We start from the raw sequence: 22,718 nt of genomic DNA on the forward strand, positions 1-22,718 counted from the left end.
AACACGAATAGCCTTTCAAGATTGAGCCTAATCATAACAGGATTAAGAACATTTGATCTAGGATCAACTAGGCGATATTGACTTGAATAGATATTACGGTAAGTTTAATAAATCTAAGTCAAAGTTCAATATCGGTCCCTTCCGATGCATACTCCATGCATCCAACCTGAGCTTTACTTTAACCAATGCTCTGGAAAGAACATAGCATTTCTCCAAATGCAAGTAAACTCTTTTGTAGATTAGTATGTCTGATAAATCTAGGAAACTTTATTCACATAGTCATGTTTACTTTCCAATGTGTTGACGGCACAATAAACAGGATCAAGTATGTGAAAAGGGTTTCAGATGAATTTATACATTATGTACATATAATCATGAAATAAATCATGAGAACCATGCAACATTAAATGTTATTTCTGATCTATATTAATAAGTAAATCTGATTATATTGAAATGAGTTTTATTTAGGGCATAAAACCCAACAAACTCCCACTTGCACTAATATAAAACAAAAAGTGTGTTTCAAATAATCTCAACACCTTGATATACAAATCAAGTGTAGTAGTAGTAAACTCCTCGTAATAGGATCTGAAAGGTTGAATTAACCACAATCTTTTCTTCACCATTACTCTTCCTTAATCACAAAATCATTGATAATGTGAAATTCCTCTCTATATGTCTACTCTCTTGGGATACTGGATTCTATACATACCTTTGGCAACTACTTTTGGTTAATCAGGAAATTAACACTAGTAGTTTAAGGCAATTTGGAATGGTGCCAAAGATGTATAGAACTTTCCTTAGACTGAATAAGTACCTTTCCTGCAACTTTAACATTCAGTCTCTCTCTGGTAGACCTAGGGACTTCGGATAGTGATAACTCTTGAGTAAAGAGTTATTTGATATCGCCTTAAGCATTTTTTTTATGTAATTGTGTGTCATTTAAATTATGTTTGTCTCTTAATTTGTGAAAGTTTCAGTGTTTTATGTCTTTGTGTATATTTTGAAGTTGTTAGTTAAAATCAATAACTCTTGTGCATAAATTGGCAAAGAAAATAGCAAGTTAGTCATGTTCTTAATTTTGCTGAAATTCTGTGAAGTTTTTGCTGCAGCAAACAGATTTGTGGCTGATGTGTTTTATTTTCTTAGAAAAAGGGTGAGTTGGCATTTCATTAAAAGAGGTGGCATTTGTGGAGATGACGTGGCAATATAAGAGTGGTGGCTGGAGCTATTACATGGAGAGGCTATCAACATGACATGTGTAGGGTTTATTTGGGGCAAAAAGGTACAAAACCTAAGGAGAGAGAAGAAAGAAGGGAGCCTCCATTTGAGGAAAAAGAGGGCTGAACGAAAAAGGGAACTCTTGGCTGCCATTTTTACACAGAAAAAAAAAGAAGATTGAAAGAAGAAGAAGAAGAAGGAGGAAAGAGGAGAAGCACAACAAGATTCAACATCCATCCTTTTGGAAAAATCCTCTATTATTGTTTGCTATTTCTTTCTTCTCTCTTTTAATTTCTTTAACTTAACATTCAAACTCTATGTCTAAGTTTTATCTTGTAATGGTGGTTCTTAAGTTAGCTATGAGCTAAACTTTTTAATGGTTTGAATTGTTGAAGAACCCTATGTTTAGTTGAGTAATTTTCTTATGCAAATATTTAGTAAAAATTCTCATGTTCATTCAAGTGTGTGTATTGCTAATTTCTTGATATTGTTTGGCCACCAATAGCTTGATTATTGAGTTATATTTAATTCTGGAAAGGTTAAATGTAATGGACTTAGCTTGAATGACACAAGTTCTTAATCTTTTTTAGGTTAGATTTGAAATAACATAGGAATATGTTATATCCTTGTGTAACAATTGAGAACTATGCTTGAAATGGTATTCTTGAGCTTGCTTGGCATAGGAATATGTTTGAACAAGTCCAAGGATTGATTGCATAAAATTTGGAAGAGTTTTGTGCACTTTAATGGAGTTCTTGTTAACCTGGGATTTTTGCTAAAGATTTGCTAACTTTTTGCTGCAGCAAAAACGCACAGTTTTTGCTAAACATAGGGGGATTCAATAGTTCAAGCCTTTCACATTTCAAAAGCTTACAACTAAATTTTATTTTCATCTTGCATCTACTTTTGAGTTAATTTACTTATTTTTCTTACTCCTTTAGTTGATTCATTAATCATTTAATTTTAGTTTTTAGGCTTGTTGCTTGGTAATTAATTTTTGCAATAGAAATTTTATTTTCACAGTCCTTGTGGAGACGATACTCATTACTTATCACTGTATTACTTGTTTGTGACTACGTGCACTTGCGTATCTAATTTTAACACAACAAGTTTTTGGCGCCGTTGCCGGGGACTGTAAATATATTTTATTGTAATTGTCAATTAGCTTGCAATTTAGTCTATTATTTTGTACTCATTTTTGGTGACTCTTGTGCATTGGCAGGTGAAAATTTTATATGAACGAGTACCAAGAATTTGTTAATATTGATCTATATCCTATTGATCCTGAAATTGAGCGCACATTCAGAGAGAGAAGAAGAGCTCAACATAGGGCTCAAGGGGAAATGGAAATGATGGATGACCAAGGAAATGGACGACGAGCTCAAGGGGAAATGGCCCCTAATAATAGTCAAAATGCAGTGATTATGGCGGATGATAGAGATCAAATCATCCGACAATACGCAGCACCTCTTTTCAATGAGCTCAATCCGGGCATTGTGAAGCCAGAAATTCAAGCTCCACAGTTTGAGTTGAAGCCAGTTATGTTCCAGATGCTTCAAACTGTGGGACAGTTTAGTGGCATACCCACCGAAGATCCTCACCTTCACCTTCGTCTATTTATGGAGGTGAGTGATTCTTTCAAATTGCCCGGAGTTACGGAGGATGCCTTGAGGTTAAAGTTGTTCCCCTATTCTTTGAGAGATCAAGCCCGAGCTTGGTTGAATTCCTTGCCTTCTGCGTCGGTTACAACTTGGCAAGAATTAGCGGAGCGGTTTTTGATGAAGTATTTTCCTCCCACTAAGAATGCCAAGCTCCGGAAGGAAATAACTTCCTTTCAACAATTTGAAGATGAGTCTTTATATGAGGCATGGGAGAGGTTCAAGGAGTTGTTGCGGAAATGTCCTCACCATGGTATCCCTCATTGCATCCAAATGGAAACATTTTACAACGGTCTCAATGCTCATACTCGAATGGTGGTTGATGCTTCGGCAAATGGTGCTTTACTTGCCAAGTCCTATAATGAGGCCTATGATATTATTGAGAGAATTTCCAACAACAATTATCAGTGGCCCACTACTAGAGTACCTTTGGGGAAGAAGGTTGCCGGTGTTCTTGAAGTTGATGCCATTACTGCTTTATCTGCCCAAGTTGCTTCTATGTCAAATATGATCAAAAATATGAGCATGGGTCAACAAATGGGTCAACAGAATGTTTCCTCACCTGTGGGACAACTTGAGGAGGTTTCTTGTGTTTTTTGTAGTGAGGCTCATACCTTTGACAATTGTCCATTCAATCTTGCATCTGTGTTCTACATGGGAAGTCAGAATGCCTACAACCAAACATACAAGCAACACCCAAACTTGGCATACAGAAATCAAGGGGCTGGTACTAGTAATTCATCTATGCTTCCTAGATCCAACTTTCCACCTGGTTTTTCTCAACAAGCCTTTCAACAAAGACAACAACAAGGTGTCCAAACAAGTTCTCTTGAGAGTATGATGCGTGAGTTCATGGCCAAGACAGAAAATTTCATGACAAGAACTGAGAGTTATATGGCGAAGAATGACACTGCGATCCAAAGTCAAGCAACCTCCATGAGAACTCTAGAAAATCAAGTTGGGCAACTAGCTAATGAGCTTCGAAATAGGCCACAAGGTACTTTGCCTAGTGATACTGAAGATCCAAGAAGAGATGGAAAAGAGCATTGCAAGGCGGTAATCTTGAGGAGTGGTAAAGTTCTGGAGTCAAACGAGGAAGAAGCTAAGGATAAAAATGAGCCCACTTCAATCCAAAGTCGAGTAGAGAAAAATGTTGAACCTTCTAATATGGCAAAGGAGCAACCTGAAGAAAATGCTACAGCAATTCCTCATCAAAATGCAGCAGAAAAGTTACTTAGCAAGCCACCCCCACCATTTCCTCAAAGATTTAAAAAGCAGCAAGAAGATTCTTGATGTTCTAAAGCAGCTCCACATCAACATACCATTAGTGGAAGCTTTGGAGCAAATGCCCAACTATGTAAAGTTTTTGAAGGACATTTTGACAAAGAAGAGGAGGCTAGGTGAGTTTGAAACAGTGGCTTTGACGGAAGGGTGTAGCGCCATGTTGAAGAGCAAAATTCCTCCTAAGTTGAAAGATCCCGGAAGTTTTACAATCCCATGCACCATTGGCGGAAGAGATGTGGGTAGAGCTTTATGTGACTTGGGAGCTAGTATTAATTTAATGCCCATGTCTATTTTCAAGAAGTTGGGAATTGGAGAAGCAAGGCCAACCACCGTCACTTTGCAATTGGCCGATCGTTCCATGGCCCATCCAGAAGGAAAAATTGAAGATGTCTTGGTGCAAGTTGATAAGTTTATTTTTCCGGCCGATTTCATCATTCTTGATTATGAGGCGGATAGAGAAGTTCCTATTATTTTGGGAAGGTCATTCCTTGCTACCGGGAGGACCTTGATTGATGTGCAAAAGGGGGAACTTACTATGCGGGTGAATGATCAACAAGTGACTTTTAATGTGTTCAATGCCATGAGGTTTCCGGATGAGATTGAGGAATGCTCTCGCATAAGTGTGATTGATTCTATTGTTGCTGAAAAATTTCACAAGGAAGCTTCAAAAGAGGAAAAGATGATAAGTTCTCTTGAAGAGCTTGAAGCTTTAAGTGAAGATGAAGAAACCAAAGTTACATGGGTAGAGTCAAAGCAGCCTTTCACTAAGTTTAGGAGGCCATTTGAATCTTTGGAGTTGTCAGAGAACAATTTCAAGCCTCCTAAGCCTTCCATTCAAGAACCACCCGAGTTGGAGTTGAAGCCGTTGCCTAGTCACTTGAAGTATGTTTATTTGGGAGATGGAGAGACCTTGCCGGTAATTATTTCTGCTATGTTGGGTGCCCAAAGAGAATGCTTGTTAGTTGATGTCTTGAAGAAATACAAAAGAGCCATTGGTTGGACCATGGCGGACATCAAGGGTATAAGTCCTTCGATTTGCATGCATAAGATTCTGTTGGAAGATTTGTGCAACCATTCTGTGGAGCAGCAGCGACGGCTAAACCCCATCATGAAGGAAGTGGTTAGAAAGGAGGTAATCAAGTGGTTAGATTTTGGCATCGTTTACCCCATTTCAGACAGTTCTTGGGTAAGCCCAGTTCAATGTGTTCCAAAAAAGGGCGGAGTCACGGTGGTAGCTAATGAAAATAATGAGTTGATCCCTACAAGAACGGTGACGGGATGGCGTGTTTGTATGGACTATCGGAAGTTGAACAAGGCCACGCGGAAAGATCATTTCCCGCTGCCATTTATTGATCAAATGCTTGATCGTTTGGCGGGAAAAGAATTCTATTGTTTCCTTGATGGGTATTCAGGCTATAATCAAATTGCCATAGCTCCGGAAGACCAAGAGAAAACAACATTCACTTGTCCATATGGTACCTTTGCCTTTCGGAGAATGCCATTTGGGTTATGCAATGCTCCCGCCACTTTTCAAAGGTGTATGATGGCGATTTTTTCAGATATGGCGGAAAACATTCTTGAGATCTTCATGGATGACTTCTCGGTATTTGGGGAGTCTTTTGACACTTGTTTAGTTAACTTGGAGAAGGTTCTAGCAAGATGTGAAGACACGAACTTAGTTCTCAATTGGGAGAAATGCCATTTCATGGTTCAAGAAGGAATTGTTTTGGGTCATAAAGTTTCTAACAAGGGCATTGAAGTGGATAGAGCGAAAGTTGAAGTTATTGAGAAGCTGCCACCTCCTACTACTGTCAAAGGAATTCGAAGTTTTTTGGGGCATGCAGGTTTCTATAGGAGGTTTATTAAAGATTTCTCAAAAATCTCCAGGCCTCTTTGCTCTTTGCTTGAGCAGAATAGATCTTTTGAGTTCACCAAAGACTGCCATGAAGCTTTTGTGACTTTGAAAAAAGCTCTTGTATCCGCTCCCATTATTGTAGCCCCCGATTGGTCACTTCCTTTTGAGCTAATGTGTGATGCTAGTGATTTTGCAGTTGGTGCTGTTCTTGGTCAAAGAAGAGAGAAGGTGTTCCACTCAATTTATTATGCAAGCAGAACACTAGCTGACGCCCAATTGAACTACACTACTACAGAGAAGGAGTTATTGGCTGTGGTTTTTGCCTTTGACAAGTTTCGAGCTTACCTTGTTGGAACCAAAGTGGTGGTGTACACGGATCATTCCGCAATCAAGTATCTCATTGCCAAGAAGGACGCCAAACCGAGACTGATTCGTTGGGTGTTGCTTCTTCAAGAATTTGATTTGGAGATTCGGGATAAAAAAGGAGCTGAGAATCAAGTGGCCGATCACCTTTCTAGACTAGAAGGTGATGATGAGATAAAGAAAGTTGAGCAGCCAATTAAAGAGATGTTCCCCGATGAAGCTTTATTGATGGTGAGCTTAGTAAACCAAGACTCCACTCCTTGGTATGCTGATTTTGCCAACTACTTAGTGAGTGGGAGGACTCCACCTGATTTAAAAGGGCAACCGCTCAAGAAGTTCTTCCATGATGTGAGGTCTTATTATTGGGATGAACCCTTTCTTTATAAGCAGTGCGCTGATCGTGTAATACGGCGTTGTGTGCCGCAAGAAGAGGTTCAAAACATTCTTGAGCATTGTCACTCCTCACCTTATGGGGGGCATTTCGGAGGCCAAAGAACAGCTGCAAAAGTACTTCAATCGGGGTACTATTGGCCTTCCATGTTCAAGGATGCTTATGAGTTTGCTAGACGGTGTGATAGATGCCAACGGGTTGGTAATATTTCTGCCCGAAATGAGATGCCTTTGCAAGTTATCCTCGAGGTAGAGTTGTTTGATGTTTGGGGCATCGATTTCATGGGACCCTTCCCCCATCCTTTGGAAATTTATTCATTTTGGTGGCTGTAGATTATGTGTCAAAATGGGTGGAAGCAATTGCAAGTCCCACTAATGACTCTAAGGTGGTGATGAAATTTCTACTCAAGAATGTCTTCACTCGTTTTGGGACTCCAAGAGCTCTCATTAGTGATGAGGGAACTCATTTTGTTAACAAAGTGTTGGCGGCTCTTCCGGCTAAGTATAGTGTTAAGCACAAGATAGCTACGGCTTACCATCCTCAAACAAATGGCCAAGCGGAGATTTCCAATCGAGAAATCAAAGGAATTTTGGAGAAAGTGGTGAATCCTACTCGAAAAGATTGGTCACGACGGTTGGATGATGCTCTTTGGGCCTATAGAACCGCTTTCAAGACTCCTTTGGGCATGTCTCCTTACCGTTTAGTTTATGGTAAGGCTTGTCATTTGCCCGTTGAATTGGAACACAAAGCTTATTGGGCCACGAAGAAGTTGAATATGGATCTCCAAGCGGCGGGGGAAGCTCGAAAGTTACAATTGAATGAGCTTGAGGAAATGAGGTTGTTTTCGTATGAGAATGCCAAACTTTATAAAGAAAATACCAAGAAGTGGCATGACAAAAGAATTCAACCTCGAGTGTTTGAGAAAGGGCAGCGAGTTTTGCTTTTTAACTCGCGGTTGAGGTTATTTCCGGGCAAATTGAAGTCTCGTTGGTCGGGCCCATTCACCATAACCAAAGTTTATCCTCATGGAGCTGTGGATGTTTGTAATGAGCAATCCAGAAAGGAATTTAAAGTGAATGGGCAGCGTCTAAAGCATTATCTTGGTGGTGAGGTCGATCGAGCAAAAACCTCAATCACTTTGGAGGATGCATGAAGCGGAAGGTGGTTGGGTTGCCTTGTGTTCGAATTGTCAATTCTATTTTTTAGGCAACCCAATGTTGGAAAAAGAACAAGTATTGTAAATATTTTTGAAAAAAAAGAGAAAAAAAAATGAAAAAAAAAATATATATATATAGGAAAAAAATATGAAAGAAAAAAAAATGAACAATGAAAAGAAAAAAAAAAAAGTATATATTTCTTCATTTTCCTTTATTTTATTTTTATTTTATTTTATTTTTTGTTCATTTTTCTTTTAGGTGTTTGTGTGGACTTTACACTTGGTTTGATGTTTCAGGTGGTTTTGGAACACAATTTGGAGCCTTGGAGGTGATTTGGAAGTTTAGAGATTTTGCTAAATTTTTGATGGACTTTTGCTGCAGCATTTCTGTGAAGCACGAAAGGAATTTTCGTTCATGTGGAGAACTTCCGCCTGCTGCAGCATTTTTCTAGCAAAATTTTAGCAAAAGTAATACATGTTCAAAGAGCACTCAGCAAGATTTTTGCTGAACTTTTGTGGAAATTTTGCTACAGCAGGCGTAATATCACTCACATTACGAGATGAAAGGTCTATCTATTACATATTATTCCTATTTTACTTATATATATATTAATATTAAAAAAAAAACAAAAAACCGAAATTTTTTTTTATTAATATTATTTTTCTTTTAATCTATCCTATTATTATATATATAAAAAAAAAATTATATATTAATATTGTTTTTATTTTAATATATATCTTTTCTTTTTGCATAAAAAAAAAAAAAAAATTTAATTTCAAAATTTTTTCATGCCCTAACCCGACTTTCCCCAGCCCCGTCCACCATTTTTCTCGCCTTCTTCCTCCTGCCTAGAAAACCACTTCTTCCTCGAGCCACCCACAGTCCGACGAACCCACCGCCCAGCCGCTCCTCTCCAATCGCACAGTCCGTCGAACTCCAGCAGCCCAGCCCTTCTTCCAGAAACAGCCCCCACCTTTCAACCCCAGAAACATTCGACCTCCATTCTCCCCGTCTTCAGCCTGCGTCTCAAGGCCGAACCTTCTTCGACCACAACCCCAGGCGACCCCGACTCCACAGCCGCCGTCACTCTTCTCCAGTCACCACCCGACCACCTCCGTTCACCTCCCTTTCGACTCCGCCCACCACCATTTGACCCCTAGCAGACCCGAAGCCCATAACCAATTTGCCCATCTCAGCAACCCAATCTCGCGCGCCATTGCTCATTGATAATGTGAAATTCCTCTCTATATGTCTACTCTCTTGGGATACTGGATTCTATACATACCTTTGGCAACTACTTTTGGTTAATCAGGAAATTAACACTAGTAGTTTAAGGCAATTTGGAATGGTGCCAAAGATGTATAGAACTTTCCTTAGACTGAATAAGTACCTTTCCTGCAACTTTAACATTCAGTCTCTCTCTGGTAGACCTAGAGACTTCGGATAGATTTTTTACACTTCTCCAAAATCACTATTCCACCCCCAGAGTAATCACCATCTTATCAGAAAGATTTACTAGCACAAAGGCAAATTTTGAAATCTGATATGGTGTAGTCTAAGAGTTTTAAACACACCCTTATAGACTAACATATAGTTCCTCTTCTTAATCTTAAGATTTACTTGATTGTCTTCCAATGTTCTTCTCCTGAATTAATCTGATACCTACTCATTACTCCCACTCAACAGCAGGTGTCTGGTCTAAGGCATACAAAAGCATATCTAAGACCTCTCACTGTTGATTTAAGAAATTCTTTCATGGCTTTATCTCACTGTTTAAGAAGTTGTGAAGCTTCTATAGATTGCCATTAGAAAGAAAATTCTTCAGCATCTTACTAAAGTAAGTTGCTTGCATTAGAGTAAGTAATTACCAGCTATACCACAAGCCATAGGTTTAGATAAACTCAAACCTATAATACTAGGAACAGGAAGTTTTGTCAAGTCCATTGAATAGACTTATGAACGAAAATTTCCTTTTATGTCCTTGTAATAGAAAACTTTAGGTTACTCCATGTGAATGGATTAAACCATAGTTCTATTGGCTTTCTTCTTAGTTTCTTATCTTGACAATCCATTACTTGTTTAAACTCACAATGGATTTTAATCACTAGTGTCTCCCAAGTCATAAGAAGGTGAGTTCCTAGAAACTCTCCCACTACGACAAGGTACCGTGAATTATGTCTAAGAAAACTAAATGGTATTGATCTCTTCGGTTGTGACAAGACAACAGAGGCAGTGGGATCATCATATGTCAAATAAGATGATAGAACACTTTTGGAATCAAGAAAAATATCTCCTTTATTTGCTACTTGTTTTCAGACTTAGTCATTATCTTAGAAAAGTAGTATTTGTTTGAACAAACACTTTCTTATCTATTGACAATGGGATGGTCCACCCCTAATCACTTAGAACAGCTAACAAACCATGGTTAACAGTTCTAGCTTTTCTTAAGATTTTGATTAGGTCTTCCATGAATCTAGTAATGATTTACATTAAGTATACAACCATTACATCATTCTGAAATTGTATTACCATAGAAGGAATTAGGCAACGACTAGTAACTAATCATCAACATGCAACTCAAAATTTCTGGGGAGGTAAGTTTGGATATAATTCAAAAATTAATTTAATGATCTTTGAACTGCACATCTACTAACTATTTCTCCACCCCTATCAGTTCGCAAGATCTTTAACCACTTACCTTAATGGTTTTAACCATTGCTAGAAATTAATGAAAATTTTCAAACATTTCAAATTTCTTGCTAAAAGGTATAATCTAGAGTTATCGTTTGAAGAATACAACGAAAAACTCATATCCACCCCTATCAGTTCGCAAGATCTTTAACCACTTACCTTAATGGTTTTAACCATTGCTAGAAATTAATGAAAATTTTCAAACATTTCAAATTTCTTGCTAAAAGGTATAATCTAGAGTTATCGTTTGAAGAATACAACGAAAAACTCATATCCACCCCTGAATGTACATCCATCTGCGAATGAGATGAACTACTTTTAGTGGATATAGGCATATTAACTCTTTGCAGAGATTGATCTTGTCAAATCCACTATGAACAAGATACAAATGCCATAGATTAAAAAACATGTGGTAGTGTCTTTTGATGACATAGGTTTAGTTACATCAAAGAGTTCTTAGAATACTGCAAGTGGATCCTGGTCACAGAATACCTAACTCATATTCCATACAGTTTTAATCCATTAATAGAAGATGGATATTAAACGCTTGAGGAAGTGTAACTGTATTGTATTTTGGAATTAGAAATATAAGAAAATTTCTATTTGGAATCTAAAATTAAAGTCAAAGACTTAAATTTATACCAAATATAATGAGTAATTCTTTCTTGGACCACCACTACTATTTAAACTCTAGGTCAGATTTGCCCATACAAGTAGGAGATTTCTAAGATTGAGGATTTATATCAATTGGGAATAGAATTTCGGGATTATAATCATATGCGTCATTTAATTTCTTAAGAGAAAATATAATGACATGAAATGATTTATAGACCATTTATCCAATGATATATTATTGAGCTAATTCGAAATGAATAAGCTAAGAGGAATTAGGATAATTTCGTTTATAAATAAGAATCCAACGATGCTTCGATTAGCGAAAGACAAAGTAATCTTATTTATGTAATCTTCTTGTTTCATATTGTAAAAATACTAGTCTAAGGTGTCATCAATTGATGAACAGCTAGATGTTGCATATACAATATTTATCTTTCGAGATCTTACACTATTATGTATGTCTAATGGTGAAAATCCATTAGGGATTTATCTCATTAGAAAAACAAACATGTTAGACCAACAATGAAGATTCGAAATTAAACTACAACTTAATAACAGAAAATAACATGGTTCAATATAAATTCATACACAATTCAGAAATTATAAACATATAGCAAGTAGGAATGACTAGTGAAAATACTAAAACATACAATCCTAAATAATTTCCAAGGTTTTCAACAAACTGATACAGTGTCCCGGTAGGCGAGAGTCAAAGTATCATTTATTGAATAGAGTTGTCAGCTCATCTAAAATAGAAACCATTCTAGCAACCTTTTATTCGATCAAAATAAGAATCCAACGTTGTCCCGGTAGGCGAGAGTCAAGGTTATTCTTATTTTATGAGCTTCCACCATTGTTTCATGTTTTATGAGTTTATCTCTAAGTAGTCACCGTAGGGGAGAGTCTAAATAGAGACGAAAACTCACAAAACACTTATCAAATGAAATCTTACAGTGTTAAATGCGTTCAACGAATAACCATCCATAGGGGGACGAAGTCTAGCGTCTCGAGGTTATATTGAAAACATTTAACTTTTGTAAGACCAACAATGGAGATCGAATATCTTAATAATAATCAAGCTCATTATTTAAAGTGAGTTGTATTTTCTTTGATTCTCTTTATTTAATTTATTTATTTTAAATATATATTTATCTAAAATTTCCAATTTAGAATGAAAAATTCTAAATATAAATTTTAATTTAATATTTATAAATTTTACTTAGATGGATATGAAAATAACATGAATTATTTCCATCTTAGTAATAATTTCCAATAAATATTTAGAAAAATATTCAATTTAAGTTGTTACAAAATTAATTTAAATTAATTTACAACTCAAATTTAATTTTCTATAAATATATATTGCATTTCGAAAAATTAAAGTATTCAAGGACACAATTTTCGAAAATGCATATTAAAATAAAAAATAAATCCTGGAAAAATTATTCTAATTTAATGTTGGCCCAAAATTAATTTACAACAAAAAATATAATTTTTCAATTTAATTAAATATATAAGAAAAATTTCAAATATTTAAGTATGATGATGAAAATCAACTTAAATATTAATTTTCTATTTAATTAAATACACTAGAAATACCTCAAGCAAAAATATCATCTATCTAGATTTTTCTTTGACTAATTAATTCAATTTCTAATAATATACTTTAATTCAATTTATTTTAAATTAATCAATAAATGAAAAAATCATTGATTTAAGTTGATCCAAGAATTAATTAAAATAAATAATTAATTTACAACTTAATCTATTTTTCAAGATAAATTCAAAATCATCTTGCATTATGAAATGCAATTTCGAAAATTGATTAATAAAATAAAGAAAAATATATTTTACTTCATTTATTTTAATTAATCATTAAATGAAAAAATCATCGATTTAAGTTGGTCCAAAATTAAAATAAATAATTTACAACTTTAATCTATTTTTCAAATAAAATTCGAAATTCCAACATTTAAGAAATGCAATTTCGAAATTTGATTAATAAAATAAAGAAAAAAAATATATTTTGAAAATTATTTAAATTTAGTTGAAAAATTATATTTCTAAAAATAATTTTCTATTTAATTAAGTGTCATGAAAAAGAAATATTTAAGTATCATGATGAAAATGAACTTAGATATTTAATTTTCAAATTAATTAAATGTATTAAATTCAAGAAATAAATAATTAAGTGTAGAAAAGGCTTAATTATTAATCTCTAGTTTAATACTAGGAAAAATATACTTAAAATAAATTGTACCAAAATTAATTATTTAAACAATTAATTTCACAATTTATAATATTTTCCTATTTAATATTAGAAATAATAAGTAGTCTAGAAATAACTATCTAGAAAATATCTTATTTGACTAAGTATCTTTTCCACAAAATTTGAAAAAGAATCTAATTTAAGTTGTATTAGAAAAAAATCTAGAACTTAAATATTTTCAAATTTAAATTTAATTAAATATCAAAAATTAAGTTGTAACCACTTAATTTGAAAATATTCCATTTTAAGTTAATATTCGAAAAGATATTAACTTAAAAAATATCTAAAATATTCCATTTTAAGTTAATATTCGAAAAGATATTAACTTAAAAAATATCTAAAGAATCTTAATAACCAATGCCTAAAATTCCTCAACTTAATTTTGAAATTTTAAATTCAAAAGATATTCAGATTTAAGTTGATTAGTTAAAGATAACTAAATATCAACTTACATAGAAATATTTAATGAAAAATTTAAATTAAGCTTCAGAAAGAATTTAGATGGTTATAATTCTATATTTAATTAAATACAAGAAAATACACATAGTTTAGCTTAGAATAAATTCTTTAAACTATGATTTTCTTAAATTAATTTCAAAATAAATGAAATTAATTATGTTGCTAATCAATTTTATTAGGTTAAACTAGTTTAATTAACCTAGTACAGTTATTCAAATCAGGCAAATGGGGCTTCACAATTGGGGTGGTTCATGTGAGGGGGTGCTGGGTTCAGTATGTCGTACCCACTACTATGGCTCCCAACTCTCACACAAGGCCCAAAAGAGAAGAATTTAACCTTAAAATGAACAACTGTTATTAATTGAATAGGCCCAAAAACTAAATGGGCCTAAATAAATTCTATCAAGAACTATGATAATTTATTTTAGCAACAACAACCTATATGCATCTATAATGAAATTAAACACATAGGCTCACACAGGCACACTTTGGATGGGTCCTATCATGTTGCTAGGTCATACACAGATGAAAGAAGTTTGCAAATATACCTGTTACAAATTATTATCTTGACCAAGGGAGCCATCAGATCATTAGATCTGGCAAAAAGTAACAATGGCTATTTGCAATCAAGTAATAATATGTTTTGAAAACTTACAAACAAGCTAAAACACATACTCCTGCAACAAGGTTAGCTGGATAGTTGGATGTAGGATTTATTTAATTTTAAATTAAATTATTAATTTCAAAATAATTAATAAAATAAAAAAAATAATTTTCAAAAATTTAAAAAAAAATTTAAAAAAAATTCGAAATTAAATTAAAAATTTAAATTTAAAATTAAACCTACAATTTTGAAAAATTAGGTTTCAACCAACCTAAATATCATTTCAAAATTTACTAACTACTTTTAAAAATTAAATGTTATTTTATAAATAAAAATTAAATAAAGAATTAAAAACGATAAATGAATATCTTTTTCAGATTTTAAATGTAATTTAAATAAATAAAATAACAAAATTTAAAAGTTAGCAAAATATCTTACACATTTTTAAAATTACATGATTATAGTTATCTTATTTTAAATTTAAATAAGGTCAAATTATTAAATTTGAAATATTTAAAATCTGACCTTAAATTTAAAAATAAGATAGATTATTAAGCAAATAAGATAGATACTAACTATTTTAAATTCAAATTACACTAATATCTTGAATTAAATTTAAAAAATATTAAATTAATTCATAATGATAATTAGAATTGAATTAGGAATAGTAATAGTTTAAATATAGAACTACACAAAAAATCGGAAGTTAATTCCATGAAAAAGCATGAAAAATCGAAGAAAAACGAAAAAATTGTGAGTTGTACGGACAGTTTTCGCGATCCCAGGAAAATTTCAGCACAACTCCGATTTTTTTCGAATCTTCAAAAAATCATAACTAATTCAAATTAAATCGAAATTGAGTTCTGTAAAAAAGTAACTTGCTTAATTTTTTCCATACTATCCAATAAAAATAATTCCAGAAACAGATATTCAATTATTTTTAACGAAAATTCACAAACACCAATCAATCATCAAATAACACTCAATACAACATGATACCATCCAAAAACAAACAAACAATCGTTTTAAAGTCCAAATTTCTTGCAAGTAAATCAATTACCATGGCTCTGAGGTCAGTTGTTGGAAATTATTTTACCAGGATTTTAGATCTACTCACAAGTTTGTTGATTAACACCCTAAATATGAACTTTCTAAAACGATGAAATAAACACATATAAAGTTTAGTAAACCTTACGTTCGGTGCAGCGGAATATAATGACTCCTTCCGTTCAGATATCTAGCCCTTGATTCCTTTCTATAGCAGAGCATTATCAATATCTGAACCTGGATCTCTTTTTCTGAATCTTTGATGCTGAAACTCCTTCTTGCTGAAAGTCTTTCTTCACGATCTTCCTCACTATGATTGAGGTATCACTTGCTGTGTGTAGGCACTACTCATACACTAAGGATTTTTGAAATTGAAGGAAGAAGAAAGAGTAAGTGGGTTCGGCCAAAGATAGGGAGAGAGAAGGCTCAGGTTTTTCTGATTCAGAAAGTGTTAGAAGAAGTGTAATTTTCCTGAAGCCTTCACTATCTATTTATAGCATTCCACTAGGGTTAGGTTTCAATTATTTGGCATTAAAATAATGAAAATATCAGAGGGAAAAACCCTACAAAAGTGGTCGGCCCTACATAGTGGATTTGGGCCTCACTTTTTACAATTTTGTAGTTTTATCTTTTCTGCATCTGATTTTCTCAAAAACGCCAATTTTCTAATTCAACCATTTAAATGTCATTCTAACTATTTAATAACTATAAATAATTATTAAATAATATTGTCATTTATCATATTTATTAATTGAACCATACAAAGTATCATAATTAACAAATATGCCCCTAAAACTCTTTCTTTACAATTTCGCCCTTACTTAGTGAAAAATTCACAAATAGACATAGTCTAATTTGAGAATTATAATTGATTAATCAAAACCAATTACATGACTCTTACAAGCAATATTATCTCAACTAGTGCGGGGACCATGGGTCTATATAACCGAGCTTCCAATAAGTAGATCAAGAATTTATTACTAAAATTCACTAACTTATTAATTCTTCGTTGAATCCACGCATAGAACTTAGAATTGCACTCTCAGTATAATAGAATGCTCTATATGTTCCACCATATAGATGCATCATTAGTTATCCATTGTTATAATCCTAATTCGATCAATGATCCTCTATATGAATGATTTACACTGTAAAGGGATTAGATTACCGTTACACCCTACAATGTATTTATTCCTTAAAACACTTGACCCCGTATAAATGATATTTCAGCTTATGTGAAATGAGTACTCCACCATTTATGTTCGTTTGGTCAAGCTCGAAGGAGATCATCCTTTGCTTACTATTCGCCAGATAGAAGCTATAGATTCTATGTTTATGATAGCGCTCCCACTCAATTGCACTACCGTGTTCCCAAAATGTACGCATCACCCTGACCTAAAAGTAGGCTTAACTAACAAATCAAAGAACACGAATAGCCTTTCAAGATTGAACCTAATCATAACAGGATTAAGAACATTTGATCTAGGATCAACTAGGCAATATTGACTTGAATAGATATTACGGTAAGTTTAATAAATCTAAGTCAAAGTTCAATATCGGTCCCTTCCGATGCATACTCCATGCATCCAACCTGAGCTTTACTTTAACCAATACTCTGGAAAGAACATAGCATTTCTCCAAATGCAAGTAAACTCTTTTGTAGATTATTATATCAGTAAAACCCTATGTCTGATAAATCTAGGAAACTTTATTCACATAGTCATGTTTACTTTCCAATGTGTTGACGGCACAATAAATAGGATCAAGTATGTGAAAGGGTTTCAGATGAATTTATACATTATGTACATATAATCATGAAATAAATCATGTGAACCATGCAACATTAAATGTTATTTCTGATCTATATTAATAAGTAAATCTGATTATATTGAAATGAGTTTTATTTAGGGCATAAAACCCAACACTGGAGACATTGACTTCAAGAATGTAGCTGAGTGGAACAAAGCAACGATGTTCGAGTATGTTTGGACTGTTGCAACTAAAGAGGATAATCTATGGGTCAAGTGGGTACACAGTGTATACATCAAAGAGGCAGATTGGTGGAGTTACTCGGCCCCCCAACAAGGCAGTTGGTATTGGAAGAAGATAGTAGTAATAAAAGGTATAGTCCTAACACTTATGAATCCTACTTTCTTCACCCAAAGCAATTACAAAATTACAGATTTACCTGCTGCCAGGTCGAGTAAATTGGAGTAAAGAAGTGTGGGGAAGATTAAACACTCTGAAGCATAGTTTTGTAATGTGGCTTGCAATTCAAAACAAATTGAACACCAAAGAAAGACTGATTTGATTTAACATTGTACCCAACACTTGTTGTTTGTTGTGTAACTTGGGAGATGAAACAATTGATCATTTATTCTTTGAGTGTCCATTCTCCAATGACTGTCTTCAATAGGTTAAACAGTGTTTGGTGTGGAAGATCCCTGCCAATCGACTAGTTGATCTGGTTCGACAGATAGGAAGGAAGAAAGTAACAGGTTTTCAAAAGAAGGTGTTTTCAGCAGTCCCGGCGACGCTGGTGTATCAATTATGGAGGACTGGAAACAAAAAATTCTGGCTTCACTCCCATGATAATCCAAAAAAATATTGTACAGAAAGTGAAAATTGCATGTAAAAATAGAATCCATAGTGTATAGCCCAAAAAAGTTTCAATAGGAGACTTAAAATGGTACATTGAATTATAAATACATATATACACATATATTGTATTAGATTAAAAGCTTATTCAGACCTTTATAGTAAAGGTGTTGTTAAGTATGTAAAAGCTTATTGGAGTAAGGAATACACTACTGATTTCGAAAAAAAAAAAAAGATTACAACTATATATTCTGATATTTATAATACAAGAGTACAAGCACCCAAAGGTTTATACTGTATTTATGAGAAAGTAACCCTGTGCTACTTTGCAAAGAAAATTAAAGCTACAATAAACTCTTTTCGTGTCTATTTCTCAGTCAAAGATATGAAAGCCAATGCTGAACAAGGCTTACCGCTTTCACTATATATTAAGTGGGTTTAATTGCTATTCAACATAGGCCTCTTTACATATAAGTATTCTAACAAAGATTTGTTTGTTTATTTTTTTTTTTTTTTCAACTCAGATGTGTGAAAGTAGTGCAAAACAATGGGCCTACAATTATAAGGAACATTCAAAAGGTAAGTCTAAATACTTTGTGTGCTTATATTAAATGAATATATCTACAGAGAGTGGGCAAACACTAGCATTTACTTTTTTAGTAATCTAGAAATTTCATGGGATTATAGTGAATATGCACAGAACATAACAATATACATGTTAAATATTATATTTGTAGGACAAGAAAATTGTTTAGTTAAAGTGGTCAATAAATCTCAATTGTTGAAATGAGATTCAACTGATAATGTACTAATTTTTTATTAATGAGAGCATTGACAATTGAACTGGAAGAGAAAATAATGTTAATTTAGTCTCGTGGCAAATTACATGCTAGGTGGATGTGCATGAAGATTCCTAATTTCTACACTGTTGTGTCATCATGCATGCATCTTCAGTTGTGCTATTTAACCATGATCCCAAAACTTAATTATTTTACTAAGAGTGTGTTAATATAAAAATCATAAATCATATTTCTATACATCCTTTACTTAATGAAAGAAAAAGATGAATATGAAATATGAACGAAAATACTAAACTGAAATTGTTGATGGCGATTTCATTGAAGGTTTTGATATTCTAAAAAAATACTATTTTTTATATATTTTTTTTATGGGGAATGAGAGAATACAAAGGAACCACTTCTTATTTATAAACGGCTTATAGAATCAGTTTTGGGTATTTATAATTTTAACCCTCATCAAATTACATATTATTTTCATAATAATTTAATATTCTTTAATACTAATAATATAATTAATTATTTACTTTTGTATAATACTTTATAATAACATATATATTATGCATATGTGTTCACAAATAATATTTTAACCCATCACTACAATTATATATATTTATATATATGTGCCACATATATTTATATCTCATAATATTTTTTACAAGTATAGTTTGAGGATGAAGATGGGATTTATATGTCTTTATGAGTAAGTACCACTCATTGAAAATCATTAGGTCGACTTGATATGATAGCATGTCAAAGTTGTTAAAATATTTTATATGTAATAACGTAATCTTTACCCATAAAAATCCTTAATTTCACTCCTAAAATACATTTTATTTGTAGTGAATTAATATATTTCTCTCTAAGTATCAACATTAGCGTATAAGGATAACTGTATAACCGGTATTGCATATATTATCATCAGACTATAATATGGACATAACGTACTAACATGCTTGGAGCCCATAGACACGCTCTAAAATATCTTTGAGTACATTAGGCTAAGACAATTAATTCTGAATTATATTGGACATCTAGGTCTAATAAGCCAATTTTTACTTCTTAAATAAGGATTATGCCCTTATTAGATGTGGTGAGAAAAAGTGTACATCCATGTGTGCGTGAAGAGAATGTTAGAATAGTGTTCATAATACCCAAATTCTCTTTGTCCTTTTGTTGTGTAGATCGTTGAAATCGAAAGATTATAAAGCTGAGCATAAGGGTTAGTAGAAATTATTACAAGGTAAAAACATTTAACTTATATCTAATTTAATACGATTAAATATGAAACAATTGAGCAGAATGATTTATTGATTAATCTTTGATTAAATATTGGTTGATGTTGTTTTCAAAAATATTAGTTCATGCTCAACATAATTTTTAATAATTGGTATCATGAGCTTGATCATTTGATTTTAAGGTTCAAAATAATCAGTTTTATTTAATTAGTATCTTTTCCCAAAGTTTTTTTTTTTTTCATACCCTCAATTTTCTTAAAATCCATAATTTTTATTTTGATTATTATAGATGGTGTATGAATTGTATGTGTGGAGATACTCAAAGTTTTATTTTAATTTTTTCGAGTATGAAAGGCTTGGATTTGGGGAGAAATGGTTCTTAAGGGAAATTTATTTTGCTAAGGATTATTTATTTTTGTACGTGTTTCTTGGAATGTTTTCTACGAAAATGGAGCTTGAAATTCAATCGAAAGTGTTTCGAGCATGAAAACACTATTACAAAATAGGGAATTTTTGTCGATCACAAAATCAATTTTTTTAGCACCAGTAGGAAAAAAATTAAGTAACTGTTTTAAACTGGCGACTATAGTTTAGAATTTTTGTCAATTATAAACACTCGCAAGGAATTTCTATCGGTTTTGAAGGGTCGTGTAAATAATAGTGAAAAGACTAATTTACTTGTTTATTCCATTGAGAAAATAACTTATATTTATACACAACTTAGGCAATCTATTAGAAACCTAAGAGAATTAAAGAAACTGATTAGCCTAATTTCTAGCTAATATATACATATCTAACACTTCTCCTCAAGCTGGAGCATATATGTTGATCATGCCAAGCTTGTTAAAAAATAATTAACCCACACCCCATTAAGAGATTTTTTGAAGATGTCCCCTGGTTGCTCTCTAGTCTTCACATATCTTGTAGAAATTAAACCTTGTTAAATCTTTTTACAAACAAAATGACAATCAATTTTGATGTTCTTTATCTCGTCATGGAACACAGGATTAGATGCAATATGAAGAGTAACTTGATTATCACGCCACAATCTTGTTGGTAATGAATTATTGAGTTCCACTTCAGCTAATAGTTGATATATCCATATCACCTCACACACAGATTGTGCCATAGCTTTATATTCTGACTCTGCACTAAATCTTGACACAACATTCTAATTTTTACTCTTCCAAAACCAAATTCCCTCCAACAAAAATATAGTAACCTGAATTGGATCTTCTATCTACATACCTTGGAACCTGCCCAATTTGCATATGAGAAACACTCAATATGAGTGTTCCCATGATTAGTGTACACGATGCCTCTTTCAGGTGCTCCTTTCAAATAACACAAAATTTGCTCTAACACTGCCTAATGATGAATTGTTGGAGATGACATAAACTGACTGACTACACTAACAGAGAATGCAATAACTGAACGAGTCACAATAAGATAATTCAAAGTTCCAACTACCCTGCAATACTTTTTTATGGTCTTCAAATGGTTCACCATCTTTTGTAAGGTGCACAACAGGATTCATTAGAGTTCTACAAGGTTTTGCTCCCATTTTTCCTGTCTCAGTTAACAAATCAAGTGCATGCTTCCTTTAAGATAGAAAAAATACCTTGTTTACTCTGAATGACTTCAACTCCCAAAATATACTTTAGCACCCTCAAATCTTTCATGTAAAACTGGGTATGAAGGAATGATTTAAGGGATGAGATGCCTCTAGTATCGTCTCCTATAATAACAATATCATCCACATACTTAACTAACAAAATGATACCAGCAAATGATCTTTTATAACACACAGAATGATCTGACTTATTTTTTCAACAAACTAAATTTCTCAACAGCCTGACTAAATATGCCTGAGCAAACAAACCTAAGAGATTACTCCATATACATTTCTTCCTCCAGATCTCCATGAAGAAAAGTATTTTTAATATCAAGCTGATACAAAGGCCAATGATGATTAGTTGCCATAGAAATAAACAATCGAACATGTGTCAGTTTGGCAATGGGAGAAAAAGTATTACAATAGTCCACTCCATAAGTTTGAGCATAACCTTTGGCAAGAAGACATGCCTTTAAGCGAGCAACTATTCCATCAGGATTGACTTTAACCGTAAAAACCCATTTGCATCATATGGCCAATTTTCCTGAAGGTAAATTAACAAAGTCCCAAGTACCATTTGCAACTAAAGCATTCATCTCTTCTATCATTGAAATAAACCAACCACAATGAGACATGGCTTCGTGAATAGTTTAGGAATAGTGATAGAACCAAGAGAAGCAATAAAAGAGCAAGACGAAGAGGAAAGATGATTATAAGAAACAAAAGAAGAAATGAGATATGTACATTTTATGTTTACCTTTACGTAGTGCAAAAGGAAGATCATCATTGAGTTTTGAATCTGATGACGAAAAATGTAGGTGCAGGACATGAAACGGGAGGTGGAAGAGTTGGAAAC

The 22,718-nt window shown here is 33.1% G+C and overlaps 1 protein-coding gene and 1 non-coding gene across 2 annotated transcripts; one reads left to right on the forward strand and one right to left on the reverse strand.

Moving 5' to 3' along the window:
* The first annotated feature begins 2,456 nt into the window (after positions 1 to 2,456).
* LOC133039336 (uncharacterized) lies at positions 2,457 to 4,172 on the forward strand. Its single transcript, XM_061118203.1, has one exon. The coding sequence runs from the start codon at positions 2,457 to 2,459 to the stop codon at positions 4,170 to 4,172; it is 1,716 nt and encodes a 571-aa protein (XP_060974186.1).
* Positions 3,030 to 3,136, reverse strand: LOC115696144 (small nucleolar RNA R71). The gene has a single exon (XR_004007735.2). It is a non-coding gene; the product is annotated as a small nucleolar RNA R71 (small nucleolar RNA).
* Positions 4,173 to 22,718: the final 18,546 nt, after the last annotated feature.

The sequence above is a fragment of the Cannabis sativa genome, chromosome 6, assembly GCF_029168945.1.
Source record: "Cannabis sativa cultivar Pink pepper isolate KNU-18-1 chromosome 6, ASM2916894v1, whole genome shotgun sequence".
Taxonomy (NCBI): Eukaryota; Viridiplantae; Streptophyta; class Magnoliopsida; order Rosales; family Cannabaceae; genus Cannabis; species Cannabis sativa.